The 18,721-nt window shown below is 39.8% G+C and overlaps 1 protein-coding gene across 1 annotated transcript in view; it reads right to left on the reverse strand.

Annotated features, from left to right (window-relative positions):
• Positions 1-12,040, reverse strand: part of rybpb (RING1 and YY1 binding protein b) — a 19,129-nt gene extending 7,089 nt beyond the window's left edge. Inside the window, exons 1-2 of the mRNA XM_008320445.2 lie at positions 11,841-12,040; positions 11,023-11,148 (exon numbers count right to left, since the gene is read on the reverse strand). Coding sequence (XP_008318667.1) covers positions 11,023-11,148; positions 11,841-11,866 — 152 coding nt within the window. The 5' untranslated portion in view covers positions 11,867-12,040. The remainder of the gene's footprint in view (positions 1-11,022; positions 11,149-11,840) is intronic.
• Positions 12,041-18,721: the final 6,681 nt, after the last annotated feature.

The raw sequence follows: 18,721 nt of genomic DNA on the forward strand, positions 1-18,721 counted from the left end.
AAGTGGAAATTAGGACGGGGATATAGGAGTGAAAAGCTTCGTCTCAGTCTCACACGTTACAGTTGCCTCTTCCCTTTAAATTGATAATTGATACTTCTCTTCGGTATACACGATCACAAGTGTCAGTATCATATTTTACAATGTCAAATTATTCAAAGTACACACGTGAAACATAAATAGGGTCTAAATCTACAAATCACATTTCTAATGCACTGCTACATTCAGCCGTGGTTTCTTCCCATGACCTGCGAGGACATTTTCCTTGACACCCCTACTCATTTTACCATATTATTACCTGTGGCTCATGACAGGCCTTAATTCTTTACCGTCTCTCACTGAGGAACGTTTAAATAGACAGGAAAGTCTCTTGCACCTCTCCATGCATGTATAATACCCAATCTCTCCACCTGTTATCATCTGAACCACATCAAGAAACTTCCCAGAATGTTTTGTGTGTCTTCAGTCTTACTTTCCCTCTCACAAAGAGTGTTTGATGGATGTCAGTTTCTGATTTGTTGAAACATTAACCCATTCTCTCAGTCTTTCTGTCTATATATGAATATCAAAGTTTGCCTTTCTGTCTATATATGAATATCAAAGTGTCTTACAAAACTTACATTTTTGTTGAAGAATATAACCCACGACTAAAAATGACTACATAATGACTTTTTTCTGAAAAAAAAAAAAGCTAATTTGCTGTCCGTCTATAATAAACAGGTCAGAATATATCAGTAACAATGAAATCAATGGTATTACTACAAAAATCCTACTTAGACCCATGTATTTGAGAGCCTCTTCTTTAGAACTCTGTTGACATTCCAGTCCACCCAATGGAATATTCAGAAGTTTCCCAGAGTTACATTCCTTGTCTTGATCCACATTTAACATCTGGTGGTGGATTGCTGGCATGATGCAGTAGTAAAAAAAAAAAAAAAAAAAAAAACCAAAAACATCTCACAAAGCACTGTCAAGAGTAAAAGAAAACTGCTTCCCGTTGTAAGAGCCATTTGAAAAGGAGGAGTAAACAAAAATAAATAAATAAATAAAAAGAATTCAAACAAATCTATGTTTCTATTCCCAGCGATCCAGTTGAGTTGCTGGTCAGACACTGATGTTTGTTTTAGCAGCAGTAGCAGCAGCGGCTGCTGCAGTGATTCAGCGCCAGCAGTCACTCAGCCATGAGAAACTGCTGGCATGATTGAGGCTACACGCACACATTATTTATGTACTGACCACATATCACATGACACTGTGCAGCTCTCAGGCTCATTATCATGCCTGGATGACACTACTGTGGTTAATTAAAGTCATGTTTAAAAAATAATTTACAACTGAATTGATTTGGTTCGAGTCGTAAAAATGTTCTAAAGTCAAATTCTCAATTAGATGTGACAGATGCTGTGGTTTAAAATGACGTAAGAAGCCAGTGGGTTTAAGAACCCTAAAATTTAAAATGATCAAATCCCAATCTGTTCACAATTATAGTTCGGCAGTACAGTTTTATTTAACATATCAATCTCCTTTTAGCACAAAAAATACATTAATGGAAACTAATCTTTTTTTTTTTTTTTGCAAGAGCTAAAATCAAAATCAATTTCAGTTGCTGAAACAAGAAATAAGTTGTGTTAAAAAAAAAATCCTAGTCCAACTGCCCAATACATTCCTGTGGAATTAGTGGGAGCATGTGTGTATGTCAAGTGTATTAAGCCTGCTGCTGGAGCATTTCCCACTGTGAAGGCTTACAGCATATTACCTCCTCTGTGCACAACAATAGGCCAGTGATTGACAGCTCCTCCTATGATTGACCCTCAATTTCACCTCCTGTCTGAAGGGGGGAGGCTGGGGAGACTCGCTCCACAGGAAGCCAAGAAATAACTATCATTGTGTTCGAGCTCCCAATTCAGTTAGATTGACACCCATATTTAGACTCCACTCAGCCTGAAACCCACTAAATTTAGACCTCTTATCGGAAAAGAGCAGCTGATAGATGGCACACCAAGAAAAAGGCTCAAATAATGGATTCATTGTGTCCCCACAAAAACTTGAAACAATGGAACTAAAACATCAGTGAGATGCTGGGTGATAGAGAGGCCAAGAGTGATAGGGAAGGAGAAATGCACTGGGAAGAACTCATTTACAAAGTACTCTTATATGGAGTGTCGGGCGGAGGACATGCAATTATGTCTTGCTATATTGAGCCGATGCACTCGAAAACAGCTGAGCAAAGAGAACAGACATAGGAAGAGTGAGACAGCACAACAAAAATGATCTCCCTCAACCCTGGGGAGCTAACTGAAGAGGCTGTTTGACATCGCCCACGCTCTCATTTAAACTTTGTACACAATTACATTAGCATTAACGTGGGATCCTTGTGCTCAGTGAAACAAAACGTTGTTGAGAAACATGAATCCCCTACTCACATGGAGACAGCAGTGACCCGGCTTCACCCTGCTGGAGTACGACACCCGAATCCAAAAAGTGAGAAAGTTTCAACACCCCTCACTAGACGGGCTGTCAACTATACAACTGCTGATCTATGTGAACACGTGGAAGCTTTGATTATCATGTTGAAACATGTGATATGCGTGTCCGTCCCTCTCCTCAACCAGCGTGGGGTTTGAAAAGTGCGTCTGCGCTGCTACACAGTTGTTGACCAACCTGCAGGCATTTTTAAGGGTACATGTATGCTCTAGTGTAGTACTGTTGACAGCCAGCCAATCTTTCCAGACTAACTGTAAATACTTTCAGGAGAAGTCCTGTACAGCTTTGGCTTCAGTCAGTGTAAAGACCCCACACTCACCAAATATACATCAGTGTGCAACTAAGAGTGAGAGAGCTCTACGTGATGTTAACAAATCTCAAGCTAATGATGGAGCAGAAATGATGTTTCAAATGGTTCAATTTATCATCTTTTCTTTTTGTATGTATTTTTATATTGACAGATGTCAGTGATTTTTTTATCAGTGACTCTTAAGCAGTGTGATAGAAATGTGTTGCCTATTATTTTCTATTCTTTTGATTACATTTTTTCATTTATTGACTAATCAAAATAACACTTTTTTCATCTCCTACTCATCTTTTAATCTTAAACCCAAATGTCTTTAGTGAACAACAAAAACAAATGAATTTGTCTTCCTGTTCCAGTACTTTTGGAGGTGACTGTGAATAAATGACTCTGATCTGCTGAGGAGTATTAATGCACATTGCAATTGATATCTAATTAATTATATTTTCAATTTAAAGCAGCTATGGGACCCCAGATAAAGAAGCCGGGAGCTGCAGTGAATCCCTATCAGTATACAATGAAGCAGCAACACAAACGTAGTGTGCAAAATCTGCCATTAACGCAGACTGTTACATGACTGTAGTATTCAGGTTTTCTAGTATTCCACATGGGGAAGGCTTAAATAGTCTGTGCCCGAAGACAATGAGATGGTGTTGTCACCTCCAGCCATCCGTAGGTAAAAACAATCTGTGTTGGAATGAGGATAACACCTGAAGTGTAGCCTGGGGCTACAGCGCTTCTCAAATCATTCCTATTGCCCACCAGAGGCATTACACATCTGCCCTTTCAGTCAGGATTTTGAGCACTTCAAAGTTTTCTCTCTCTATCCCTCTCTTGCACTCTCTCTCTCACACACGCACGCCTACTCTTGCACTATTGTCACATAAACACCTTAAGTAGATCACCTATGACATTTCCACCCCTCTTTCTATAGGTGTCTCTGTATCGGTCAAAGCAAGATGTAGCTACAGCCACACCATACTTCTATTTCTTTATTGGATATTATTTCATCAACCACATTATTCAGGCATATCCAAATTTACCTGGATAATTCGGCAAATTCAGGATCTCCAGTGCTGTTTAAAAAATAATTAAAAAGTTAAAATGTGACATTAACGTTAGGGCTGCAACTACAGAATACTTTTTGAATTCTTTCATCGATTAATCAAGTAATCGGATAAATCACAATTTTGCATTTTTGAATAACTCAGTGTGTTATATAACATGAAAGGCATCTAAAATTAGCAAGCGATTGGCTGTTTTTCCTCACAAAAAAGTTTTTAATTCAAACAATTATTAGATCAAACAAACAAAGCTCAAAACCTTAGATTTATTGGCTCCAGAACAAAGCCCATACAATTAACCGTTTTGTGATATTGACTACATTTTAAGCCCAGCTTCATTTTTCGGTATTTCTATAAAGAACAAAATAAACGTGTCGCCTTCAGTGTTTGAAAGTCACATCAGTTAGTGTCAGTCAGTGTGAAACAATGATCACGGAGCTGCGCAGTAACAGTAACAAGCGTTCCTGTGTGGACATTGCCGAAAAGTGACACAGCAGCAGACATTTAAAATAGATAGGCTTTGGTGACATGAATTAGAGGGTTTCTGCTAGAAAAAATTGGCACCTGACAACGAGCTGTTTAAGAGCTCTCCCCACAGCTCCAGCACCTGCCAGACATAAACGTGGCTCTCTGTCCTACGGCCTGGACGTGCCGTTTGCTCTCAGATTTTATGCAAATCACATTTCAAAACATGATCAATGTTTTTGACCAGCAGAGGTTAAATGTTTGCAAGCAATCGAAATGATAAATTAGACATTTTAGACAAATTAGACAGAACCATCATTTTAAGATTTACATCAGGAGTGCAGCTGATGGAGATGACAGATGTAACGGAACAATTAACAAACTGTCATTTTCATGTTTTACTAATTACAACTGAAGACTCCAAAGTTTCTCTTGAGTTATTGGACAGTAAAGTGAGATAAGGCATTTTTACACACAGTACACAATATCACTGCTCAATCTTAAACACTTCAGCTCCAAGTAATATGAGATTCATGCATAGTAGTAAGAAGCAAATGTGTTTATATGAGGTTGGCACCTTCGTTCAAACTTCAAAGATTGATTCAAGTCAATTCTCAGGAAAAAGCCTGATTGGAGTACAAGACCAGATTGTCTCAAGTGGTGACCATTTGAGCCGACAGCACAGTTGTTTTCTGAATATGGCCCACTTTTTCAGCCGCTTTTCAGCAACAGTGACATGTAGAAGTATCTCTGCAGTTATATGGATGTAGCCACAAAGGTTTGAAAAGAAAAAAAAAAGCAAAACCTGGGATCTGATATTGTTCTGCCCTGTATTTAGTTTGAAGAGTTTCCCCAATAACTTGGAGAAGACGTACATTGCGTACATGTAGCCAACATGTACAAATACTGTTATCTCATAATACTGCTAAGGCAGGGCAAACAAATCCAAGGAAATCTCCTGGAGATGACTAGTTACACGGCAATAACTGTAAATCCTTCATACTGCAAAATGCTTTTACTGCGAGGAGCAACGGTGCACAGCGCATCTCTGTTTCCTGCTCCTGAATAAGACACAGTGAGAAAAAAAATAAAACAACAACATAAAAATGGAATACCTTTGAAAGTTGTGTCTGCTTAGGAGCAAACTCAATACTGACCCTTCAGGCTACAAACATTCTTAATATATACTGATATTTCATCAGCAGCACAGTGTGCTGTTGATAGGCATTTCACTCATAGTCAGGTTCTAGAGTGTCCCTGTCACCTGCCTGTTTTAACTTTCACTTTCTGTCTGGGCATTCGTCTTTCCCAATTCTCCCTCCATCCGACACCTTTTGTAAATCCAACAGGCTTTGAGTTGCTCCACCTTCACCTTCTCTGCAGAACCCTGCCCCCACTGTGCATTAGTTATCTATCACCTGTCCTGCTGCCTCTTTTTTTGGAGGGGAATTTCTGAAAAATGTTCAACAGCTGTACAGAGCTGTTGGATTAAATCAAACAAGCCACACAAATACCTAAAGCATAAGTAACATATGTATAAACTCCTTCCTTGAATTACATGAACAACTGACTTGAGTAAGCTTTCATATTAGAGCCCAAAAAACCCAGTTTACAAAACATACTGTCCAGTTGGCTGTCCATGCAGTTTTGCAGCTTGACAACCTTCTAGTTACTCTTCAAGCAGCGTTAAAAAACAGCATTCATTTGATCCCGAGTTTGAAAGAACACTGAATTGAAGACAGTTTAAAGTGTTTAAAGGGATCAAATAAAGTGAAATTTCTCTCATAATCTCAAAGGACTTGTCAAATGCCACTTTTCTTTCCTCGTGGATGGAGGGTAGCACTAGTAAAAACAGACGAGGCGGCCCAGTCAACCCCCTCTCTGGGTAATGATGTGCTTCGGTCTGCTTCAGCCCCTGGAGACACTTGGCTGAGTGAGCACATCCCCCTTGCAGCAATTCATACCCCCCTTATTTTAACATACACACTGGGAGAAACGTCCACACTCTTCACTGGCTTCACTCCTTCTGTCCTCTCACCACTCTGTTTCTCATTCTGTCCTCTCCCAGCTAGCTGCGATGCTGTGCTTCATTCCTCTTTTTTTTCCTTGTCCTCATATGCCTTTGTAGTTTTCCAAAGCACTTCCCTGTCATACTTATACACTTATTCGGCAAAAAAGGCCTGAGCTCCAACGCAACATCTTTCTAAACACCCTGTTGTAAGAGTGACAAATTATAAATAGTATTTTTTTAAACACTCACACCCCATTACTTTATAACAACTTAAACAACAAATGGTTAGGGGCAGTTAGATATAAATTAAGCACTAGCATGTCTCTCTTATGTAATTCCATTATCCAAGACAATTTGCTTTAATGTGACAGAGGGATAATCCAGGGATTATAATGACTCTATTCCATCATTGTAAAAGACAGAAGCATGAGCACATACATCGAGACACACACAAACACGCGCTGTAATCATCCTCTAATAATCGTCCCACTATACACTTGCAGAGAGAGAGAGAGAGAGAGAGAGAGAGAGAGTGCCTGAAATGCCAAGAAAAGTGAACATACATTTTTACTGCCTCTGTAACACCAAGGGTTAAGAGCTCATAATTCTGTTTATTTATTGGTTCTGAAAGTTACATATCTCCCAACACTGCTTTTATCAAAAAGTCACACATCTACCCTTTTTCTTAACCTTGTAACTCCCAAGCCTACGCTGTTCCCTTTAACTTTTAAAGGTCTATTTAAGAGCTGTCAGATGCACCATTTGCTGCAGCTGAATCAATCAAAGGAAAGTGGTTATGCTTTATCAGTGCTGCCAGGACAGCATTAAACATGTTTCACTGCTCTTTAACTTTAAGGGTTCCAATGCGTCCCCTATACAGTACGTAATTGTTACTAACAGGCACACCTTTAAAGATTTGATTTCTTCTGTGCCTGTATGTCATAGAATCAAGCATTTCAGCAAATGTTGATCAAATATTCAAGCCACATGGGTGGGTTGGGTCTAGGTTGGCAGATGCAGCATAAAGAAATCTGTGGATTATCTGCCTAGGAACAAGCAATAACTTACTCCAAGGACGTAAGTTAGGAGTAACTTAATTCCTTGGAGGTTTCTGACTTTGTTCTCATTCTTAACTTAAGGGTGCAGACTATCAAAAATAAAGATTTGACACATACTTTTATTTCTTAGAACTCAGAAGAGAGAAAATTAAAACATTTTTTTCAAGCACTTTATGAAAAATAAACTTTGATTCTTCAGGTGTTATAATAGATATGTTGTAGCTTCAAATTTGGTTTAGGTCATATTATTTATTAAAGTAATGACACTGTGACTTCAGTGTTTGTTTTGTTTTTTATTCTTTTTTTAATGAATAGAAGCATTTTGTAGTGGCAGAAAAAAAAGCAGAGCAACAGCGAACAGATAACAGCACATCAGTCAAAGACTCAGGTACCTCAGGACTTCCTGTGTTGCCTGTCATCAATCAACTTTAGAGGGTTCCTAATGGTTTCTCCCTAGGCCCCAGGGCTGCCAGAGGTGCATACCAAACACCAGCTCAAAGCAAACTAATGTACGGCAAGACCGTGTCACGTTCACAGAGATCAGGTTCAGATGCCAGAAACATTCAAATACAATAACATGCCTCTCGCTGGGAAATTCAAATGCAAGATTTTCTTTAATTACCTCAGAAGCAAACAGAGAATGACAACTGAAAACTGTCAGATTAGCAGTAAGGTCAGGTGCAAAAAGCAAAGCGCTTTCTTGTTTAATAGTCAGAGATGGACAAGCTAGATTTAGCCGATTGGTATTTTGACTGCGTCAACAGGTTGATTCGGCTCCTCTCAGCTACATGATAGGATCTTTCTCTGCATGCTGACACCACAACATTGTTTGCACACATATTTGCCCCTAGTGACACATTGATATGGCTAACCCAAGATTCCACCACCACAGGACATAGTGTGTTAAAGCCTCCAATGAGAACAATCATCTGCAAAGTAACATAAGCATTTTAACATTTCCACTTTGCTGCTCTATGTGCTTACGTTGAAAATGTGTTTTAACAAATAACAAGTATCTTAACTAAAAGGATGTGTACTTCTGATGCTGAATACAAATCAAATTATGACTATAATAAAATCACAGTATGTTCAAAAAGATGTGCAGACCTGTGATGTAGAGCTGTGTTTTTTTTCTGCTTTTTAACATTTTTGTTAAATCGAATGATTTGCAAACAGAGTGGCATTTCACACACTTCTAAATCTATGTATCATGTGTCCATCACCCTGTGGACAGTGCAACAAGATGCATGTTAATGTCTGGCAAATAAAGCAAAAATGACTATAAGCAGAGTGGGAATGATTGATGCACCAAGCTTGAGGGGATGGAAACATTCATCTGATGTTTTATTTTACAAACTGCAGCCCCAGATGAAAAACCTGCACAAGAGTCTGCTGGCTGCTAACCAGATTTTCTGCTGGATGCAATTTGCAGCACTAGTCTGCCAGCGGGAAAGAGAGAGGGAGAGGAAAAAAACAGTATCTTTTACACCAAAATCATTTGTGATTTTTCATACATTCACATTTACCTCACAACATGCATGACCCACATTGATCAACTGGCAACCACATGTTTTGGAACTATTTATGTTACACATTACCTGTGACCAAAAACTTGTAACTACAACATTAGAAAAACTTTGGCTGCACTGACATTTCTAACAATCGCTTCACGACAAACTATGACCACCAATAGTGCCTGACCATCGTCCCGCTACGACCACCAATAGTGCCTGACCATCGTCCTGGGACCCAGGAGAAATCAGACACTTTTAGCAACTGAGGGAGGAACTGGGGGAAGGAACTTATTAGGGACATATTACCACCTCAAAACAATCATTTCCTGTAAAACATAAGTCTGACAACTAAAATCACTGCACAAATCAATACAAGTTTTTCACTTGCAGGAAACCCCGATCATAACATTAGGGATGGAATAAAAAAGACGTGGCAGCTTTGATTAGCAAATAAGAAACTCTTATTCATTAGAGACCTTTCAAAAGACATCATAAAAGGGAAGAAGATGAAGAAGACAACACACCACATGTGGCCTAGAATGAGAATAATTTGGCTAAGAGCACATTGCTTTGTCCCATGCTCTGTGAAACACATTACAGTGAGAAAAGGACAGTTAATTAGTGCCTATTACAATAAGAGGCAGCCCCACCAATATACAACTGCATTAATCAAAGGTTAACTATTCAGATCAAACGGCAACATGTAGGAAATACTCCAGTAATGTCATGTGCTTTCATTTACTAAACAAAGGAAGCTGGGCTGTTGCCAAAACACAGTGGCAGGGTGGCTACACCACGCTCATCTCCGCTTCCTGCTTTCGCATCAGCTGGGTGTTGAGCTACAAACTGTGGGGGAAAAAACTCAAAGTAGAGGAGGTGGGATAACAGTGAAACTTAACTTGTATTTTCCGTCCCATTTGCTTGTTGTCAGGGGTGTCAGGCGAGAAACTCATCACAAAACCCCAGCCGGAAAGGTTAGAGTACAGGGAACCTATCAACAAACCTGCAACTGACTCATCTGTCTCTGCATGCCGTCATGCGCAGCTGATGACAATTGCAAAAAAACATATTCACCCCTTAACACACACACACACACACACACACACACACACACACATTCAGTCATCAGAAACTGTCCCTGTAACATAAGGCAGCATTGACACACACACCAAACAGAAAAAGAATCATATCAAGATTTACACATTACACACACACTGGTTCGCAATTTCCCATAAACCATATTCTGAGGTGAGTTAAAGGGAAATGCCGTAAGCACATTATGTATAGATAATGTAATGCTTATTTTTTTTAGACTTTGGAAAGCAAACCAGACTTAGTATTCTTAATAGAGAACAATTCAGCTTTGGGGCAAAGCAAGTTTTGAAAACAATTAATCATAAAAAATGAGACAAATGGGTTTTTGGAACACTGGGTAGGAACACTATATCAACTCTAATCACCGCTGGAAAGAAGAAACATCTGGAATTGGTGGCTGCAGTTCGACTTATCCTATCCAGAAAGATGACAAGATTTCCCCTTTATTTTATAGCTACTTTAGGAGCAACATTACTTGTCACAGTGACAATAATTAAAACTTACTCTGCAAGCCTACAGGCAGCATAAATGCCAACACATGCAGTCACCTCAGTTCACTCCATGGAAAACACTGCAACAGCAGGTTTTTTTGTGATTGCTCCGATGGTGCACAGAAGCGTCAAGACCACCATGTAGTATATGGTCTACCCTTCTGTGCCTCATAGCATCTCTCTCCGACCCTCTACCAAGGCGCAAGGGAAGCAACAGCACTGTCCAATATCATACTCGCAATGACAAAAGTGGAGAATAATCCAGACGGGAAAGCGTGATGACAGACGTCAGTTTCTATGATGGTAGGTCATTAACAAGTCCATCTGGCAAAACACAAGCTGTCGATCAAAGTTGCCATTCCCATAAATTGCGATGCAATGATACACTGCTGCAGCAGCCAGAGAGTGTAGAAAGGAATGAAGGGAAACGAGAGGCTGAGACTGAAGAGAGAGGGAGAGACGGAGAGTTAAAAAAGACATACAGAGTGAGAGAGGGAGAGAAAGAGAGAGCAAGAGAGAGGGAGAGAGCTCTACGTTACCTTGTGGAAGTGCCCTTCCTCACGTCGCAGATGCTGCATTTAAAAGCCTCGGCGGTGTTTCTGAAGGTGCACACGCTACAGTCCCAGTAGCCGTCGTCTGCGTTCTGTTTGGCTTGTCTTTTTGGCCTTTTGAAAATGACACAAAACGGTTAAGATTCAGTTAATTCCAGAGATGCCCTACAAAAAAAATTATCACGAAATAGAATAAATAAAACAGCAAAGGCTTGCGGTGAACGTAACCTGTTGTTGTAAAATATGTGATACTTTGGCAGGACGCGGAGCATGGCGTGCTGTCATTAATATTATCGTTTAGGTTCGAGTCCCGGTTGGTAGAGCCCCATTGGCGTTTAAGTCCCCAAACCCACACTACCTCCAACAGCACCTCCGCGAGTGACGAATGTCCTCACGGTCCGACTGTATCGCCAGCTAGGCTAACATACAGACAGGCAGACGGGCATTGCTAAAAATTTCGGCATCAAGGCTTAGCCCTGTCGGCTATCAAAAGCAACACGAAACCGTGTCAATTTCGACATCGACCCCCAGAAAGACTTCGTCGAGAGCGTGGGTGGAGACGGTATAGCGTACCGTTGAGTGCCAGTCGTCTTCTCTGAAAAAAATCCCTTTGTCTGTTTAAGTCACTGGGTTCGTAAAGGGAGCGAGAAGCCGCCATAGTGACTGCACTATTCTAGCTAGCTGAAGTGAAAAGGGGGAGAAGCGATCCCTGTGTGAGGAGAGAAAGAGGCGAACGATTATCCGAATATATCGAGCCTCAAAACGCATTAAAACGGGTCCAAGGCGACAGCGTATGGTCGCATTACCTGGTAGGGCTCTTTTTGTCGCCCATGGTGAAGAGTATTCCTTGAAAATGGAAGAAAAACGGGCCTCCTTTAATTGTCAGTGAGTGTAGTAAGGTCCAGATAGAGCCGCTGCTGAAGCTGTTGGCAGACAGGCTCCACTCAGCGCTGGCTCCAGGCACAGCGACTGACTGCACTGCACCACGTGACTGCCCATGGTCCAATCGGAGCGCAACTGGGTTTAAAAGTCTGGATGGATATTTAGTGAGGGATTTTAATAAGTGCTAAGTTTTTAATTAAATTATTTACTTTTATTTTTGTTGTCAGTACATCCATACGTGAATTCACACCACTCCAAACAAACAGTAATAAAACGTTATTTTTTTAATTTCTAAGGCTGTTTCAATTTTATTTTACATATACACATATACACATATATATTTTATATATACAAATATAAAACAAAATAAACATTAAATGCATTATATACTGCGATGTAAATTTGTCTGGGGTGTTTGAGGTTTTAACAGAAAATAATGACAAAAGTTTTTAAAGTTACAAAAAACCTTATCAAAAGAGCAGAGAAATTAATCGCTTTTAATTAAAATGTATTTTGACATTGATTGTTTTTCAAGGACTCCATATTGTCATGTACAATATTTTCCCAGGCCAATGACTGGCCATATGTTAATCCCTAAGAAAATGACTGAGGTGCTTCTCTTGATTCCAAATATTCCAAGTATCTCCATTTAATGTCACTTTGCTTAATATTGTGGCTCCTGTTGATCTTTGTAGGAGGTTTCCGTTCACAGTCACTAATTTCTGGTGCTAATAGAATATCAGCATTATAAGGCCATATCCTGTTAAGAGTAATGATCCTTCACATGCATCATTCCCACATCCAGCTTTCTCTGTAATTTAATTTTGCTGCTTTCCTACAGTCAAGCATCATATCGAACAACTTAAAAAAGGCTCCATGTTGGAAGGAAAAGGAAAATTAACCCTGGGAAGAGCCACGGCAGAGAATCCCACTCTCTGAAGTAGATTAAAAAAAGTTACACTGTACACAGTTATGATATCACTGTCATTTATGCAAGTTGTGGATCTCAGCACCACTGACAGCCGTGTGCTTCAGTTGTTAAACTTCTCGATCTGGAGAAAGACTACAGTACGCCTTACTGATTAAACTACATGTTCACTGCTCTTCAGCTTCTTTGCATCGGCTTCCTGGGAGATCATATTTATTGTTTGTGATTGAACATAATTCATCTTGTTCATGCTTTTCAATAAAACATTTATCTAATTGGCAAGTATTATTAGTGAATTGCTGACAAGCTACACAGTCTGCAGCTATTTACTATAATTGATTGTCAGATATTCCATAGGAATTTGCTGTGCTGTGAATTTTTACAAAAATCAATCTTAAACCAGTTTTGCATATTGTACCCCCTTTTCACTTCATTCGCTATATTCAAACCATCATAATGTCACTGTTTTCTTTAGCTCAGGATCTGAGGTGTAATTACTAGGCGCTGTGAGGTTGAATAAGACAATATTTAGTTCAGGTCAAATTGTTCGAACATTGTTTCACTCTACTGTGCGTGATTTTGCAGTAATTAGTGTTTTTCTGAACCCTATTCTGTTTGATTCAACCATCGACAGCTTTTGGAAAATTAGATTTTCCTGTGTTGTATGTGAACAGTTATTTTATCAGTTTTTTTAGACAATATGTGAAAATTGTTTTTATTATTATTATCATTATTATTATTATTATTATACTGTGGATCAGGTCATTACAAGCAAAAAAAGACCATTCAGTACATTTAACATTTACTGTACCATAAAATAATTTGTCATGTCAGCTTCTAATTCCGTCATTTCACTCTTGAGACATTTGTGATAAAAACTAATTTTAAAATATTAAATAATGTGTTGTGGAATGACGTGGACACATTTTTCACCACATGCTATTGGTATCTCTATCTAAGAGGATTTGTTGTATGGAGGTGATTTTGTCATGGTAGTATTATAAATAAATGTGCATGTAATTGTTGATTTTTATGAAGAAATGCCAGACTCAGACAAAATAAGTTTTAACTTGTCCTTCATGGAGTTATTTTGTTACAGTATCTCTCATGAGCATTGTTGTGGTGTTTTGGTTTTTTTTTAGCCAATTTCCAATATACTCCAAATTAATTCTAATATGTTTACAAAAGAAATCTTTAATCTCCTCTTTACTCACAGTTAGCCTCTAATGTGGAACATGTCAGAGCACAAAATACTGCACCGCTTGTTCACCTCGGCTTTGCCCAGGACAAGGTTCTCTGCGGGGGTAGACCAAGTGTGAACATGTAGGCTCATTAGCTGCTTTTCACAGCTCCAGGTCTGTTTTGAATCCTTTGCCTTTTCTGTTGACAGTGACTACCCGTGCCTCCACAGCAGACTACCCTCCACCCAGTGATTAGCTCTGCTTAGCGCAAAGCATGCTGCTCTAATTGAGCTTGATCACAGTGGCCCACAGATAACTACAATCCCGTTAAAACATTAGGTTCCTGCTTCATGGCCTCTTTAAAAGGTTCATGGGAAAACTGGGTCTTTTTGTTTCAAAATATTTTTTTAAAATTTAACTACATGCAGTATATATGAGGAATTTGGAATGCATTGGAATTAAATAAAAAATCAAATCATGCTGATGTACAGCCACAGTGTACTTCTGTCCCAGCTGCCCCAGCTCTCTATTCTGTAGATTCCGTTGATCCCGTTCTTTGACAAAACGTCGATTAGTGACAAAAAGAAACGCAAACAATCTCTCTCTATTCCTTATTTATAGGTTTATGCGGAAGGAAAACACTTCTGTCTTGTAAAAATTGTCTGAGAGCAGCACGAATCAATAGCTGCTTTTGTCCGGCGATCCTTTTATTGTGAGAATCTCTCAATGTGCTACCAAACAGTACGAAACATCGAGCCTGACATACTGCAGTCATATCTTTTACACTGAGGATGGCTTTGGCTCAGGTCTGCAGACCATTGTGTCTCTGGGCACTGCAGTTAACCCAGTGATGGGCAGCCGTCATTCTCTGATTGCCCCTCTATCACAACTAGGGTGACTATATTTAGGGCATCCAGTGCATGGTTTATTTAGAGTGGTTAGAAAAGAATCATGTCTATATACGAAATGAGTGACGGAAGGGGCCACGACAAGAAAAGAATACTCGTAGCCTCAGGGCCAGAGTTTACAGTACAGAGGGTTCCTCGGTTTATCATGACCTCAACCTACGGTGTTTCGTCGTAATGTTGCCACCTCCCAAGAAAGTCTTGTTTCATCAATCCAATGTACGGCGTTAAAACAAATTCTGCATGGAAACTTGTTTTGAACAGACCAAAAGAAGACATTGTCACGTGTCGCTATACGCGAAAGACAGCTTTTACATTCACAAGTTGTACGCCATACATTGTATTGTGCTACCATCGCTTCCACACGTAAATCGGACAGTATGGGAGTTCAGAGTTACAGTGCAAATCGAGTTACATCACGCCATGGGAACAAATCAACAACCCCTTGTACCTAAAAACGGGAAAACATCTTTTGGGATTATTCTTCTCAGAATCAGAATCAGAACTCTTCAGATTAAGATTCAGATTTTTCTGATTATTCCTCAGAAAGAAATACCCTGGTGTGTGAGGAACAAAAAAAAGGAGGGGCGGCTAAAACCTTTGGCTGGCTTCTTTTTCACCTCAGAAAGGTATTTAATGGGCTCCTTCTAAATCATGGTGAAACGATGACAGACTGTATGATAACTGAAACATGAGATCAGTTGAAATATTTTTCCCTGAAGGCATATTTTTACCCACATGTATCACTGTGAGTAGAGTCAATGAGATAGTTCTATTCACACCTTTCTCGCTCTCTTCCACACACACCTGCTCAGTGACTGTGTCAGATACTGTAGATGCCCTGAAGTCGGGCGGAACGTTGTAGAAAACAGGAATTTGACTAATTTTGGACGCAATCGATAATAAACGGGCACATTGCAGCCGTTAAAGTGTTTAGTGTAGGATGTTCATTTTTTGACAGTAAGTGCTTAGCCTTAACTGCTAATAGGTGTCGTCAAGCTTTAATGTCAGACACACCTTAGGCAGTGTGTGTGTGTGCGTCAAAGGGTGTTGGCAAAAGACACATACAGTATATCATCTCTTCTCACAGTCAGGGTGAAATCAATCTTCTTTTTTTTTTCTCGTGGTTTGCGCTTTTGCCAGATTCACTCTCCCTATTACAATATTATTTTACCATGAAATAAAGTAGCTATTCAATAACATGTTTTAAGTTTAAAAATACAATATTTGGGGATGTGGTTAGTTGTCAGTTATCCTGATGGTGTTACTTTGAAATGTACAGCATGCCAGTTCTGTAGCCAGCTGAGATATGCTTTAAAGTACAGTAGAAGGAAGGCAATGACATGGTCGGAGCTTAAATAAACCAAGACACTTCCTGCGCAGACACATTAAAACCTGCAGTCAATTTAGGTGGAAAGATCGACCTAATTCTTGATGTTTGTTTCTCGACAGTGAAACAACTGAGAAAACACACGTACAGACAAGGACACAATGCAAACTCCAAACAGAAAAACAACATCATCTTGTGGTGGCGCTGGAACCCACTGGACATTTCACCAATGCCATCTGGTTTTCTCCAAATAGGATCATAATTTATTATGATTGACGACCCGGAAGGAACTAATAACACTTCAGTCATTTCAGCATGAAATGCTTAAATTTCCATTCAGTGTGGATATATTCATGGCAGATAAAACCAGTGAAGAATGTCTTTTCTTTGGGGCTTGCAGCCAGATGCAACGACCACTGGTTTTAAATTACATTGATGAAGATAATATATTTTTCTGCTCAATCAGGCAGCAAGTAATTCCCATGGTTGATGAATCTATTATAAAACTAATAAGCCGAAAAAGAGACCAGTTATAATTAATACAGAGACCCGTTTACCTCTGAACAGTAAAACACATGAGACTAAGGTTTAAGACACAGGCACCGTAGAAGTTCAATATTTTGAAATAAAACTGTTAATTTTACTGTTAGGGATTGAGTGAGACCAAAATTTGATCTGCTTTTCAAAACTCCTCTGCACTTTCACTGCTGGAACCCACTGAGCAATTTCCATATTGCACTGAATCATTTATGTGGGCACACAAAAGATGCTGTGCCACGTACATGCCTGGTGAGCACACAACCATCCGGGAAAAGTAGTGAAGAAGTCAGCTTCTCCGAAAATCTCTGTCTGGGCTGTTTCACTCTGTTTACCTTGCCTGGGAAACACTGAGGAGTGAGAGTGAGGAGATAAGATGGAGAGGACGAGGCAGAAGTGGAGGAACAGGCAGTGGAAGGCAGATTAAGGACATACCCTCTCTGCCTTTCTCTGCCTTTCTCTCTGGCACTGATCCATTATGCACTGGGGAGAAAAGTGACTTATGATTAATCATCTCTCGCAGCATAGTCAAGTAAAAATCCCCCGATCAATGCGCCTCGCAGAAAACAGAGAGGTTATAAACAAGATTTTTAATGATTGAAGGCTCTCTATTGTTCTTGGTTTCCCTGCTTGAATCCCAATCTTTCTTTGACTTGTGTTCAGAATAAGTCCCCTGAGCCGTCTTCCCTTTATGCCTACTAATTACGCACTTTATATTTCCCCTCACAGGGAAGTTGCCTTTGTCACCGCGGCTCCTCTTTCAGCTTTGTCATGATGACACTAATGGCTGTCTGTTCCACTGGTTCCACCATAGTATAACAATTAGACCTCCTTGACCTTTCAAATGCAGATGATGCCTTATGTGAGTCTGCCTATTGTTGTCTTCTCTTACGCCGCGCCACATGATCCGCCGCGTGCCTGAGGTGTTAAACAAATTTACTCTTCCTCACAGCCTCGTAACAGCTCTCCAGCAGCCCGGTGCTCTGCATAGTCGTGTTTGCTTTTCAACTTAAGCTCTCATAGATTTCCAATAATAAAGGCATACTGTACAAGCACCTCTCCAACAACATACAGATAAGTGCGGCGAGTGAGTGAGTGAGTGAGTGAGTGAGTGTGTGTAAAGAGGTTTTTGTTTCCGTCTCTTCTTTAAAAGCCGAGGCTGTGATGTGATGGCACGCAGCCATGAATGTGGAGAAAGACAGGTTGACTAACACAAACCTCCCCTCTTATGATCAGTAAAATACTTGACATACATCCTCCCACATATTATTCAATTATAGGTACTGGAGCTGAAGGTCAGAGCAGCTAAATTCAGGCAAATGACAGGGTTCAACATCAAGTAAGCAGCACGTTTCGAGACTCCGAGGCTTATGATCAATGGAAGCAGAATCTGAAATAAAACTATTCTTCTTTATAAATGAGCAGTCTTTTGTCCAGACTTCATAGTGAACTCTTTTCAAAATATATTCAAAATATGGTTGGGCACCATCAAATCAGATCTGTTGGAATAGATGTAAACCAGAGGTGGTTTACATCTAATATGATCTAGTGGTATCTAGTAAAGTACATATACATACACTTACATATATATACCTACTGTATATGCTCTATAATCATGCTCTGTTGAGGTACTTTAATAAAATGTATTTAGCTGTATGGTAGAATATGATGAATAATTCAATATAAAACTATAACATCCATATTTGTATTTATTTTAATTTACAGTTTTTATTTGAATTGCTCATGATCAACCAGCACTCCCTTTGCGATCTGTTGGTAGATCGTGATCCACTTATTGGGCATCCCTGGTGTAAACAGTCACACTTGTCTTGTCAAATGTGTCATAAGACAGTCATAATCACTCACTTAACAGTAACCCCCCCCCCCCCCCCCCCCCCCCCCCCCCCCCCCGCCGCCTCTGCGC

This window comes from Cynoglossus semilaevis, chromosome 11 (genome assembly GCF_000523025.1).
Source record: "Cynoglossus semilaevis isolate Cse_v1.0 chromosome 11, Cse_v1.0, whole genome shotgun sequence".
Classification (NCBI taxonomy): Eukaryota; Metazoa; Chordata; class Actinopteri; order Pleuronectiformes; family Cynoglossidae; genus Cynoglossus; species Cynoglossus semilaevis.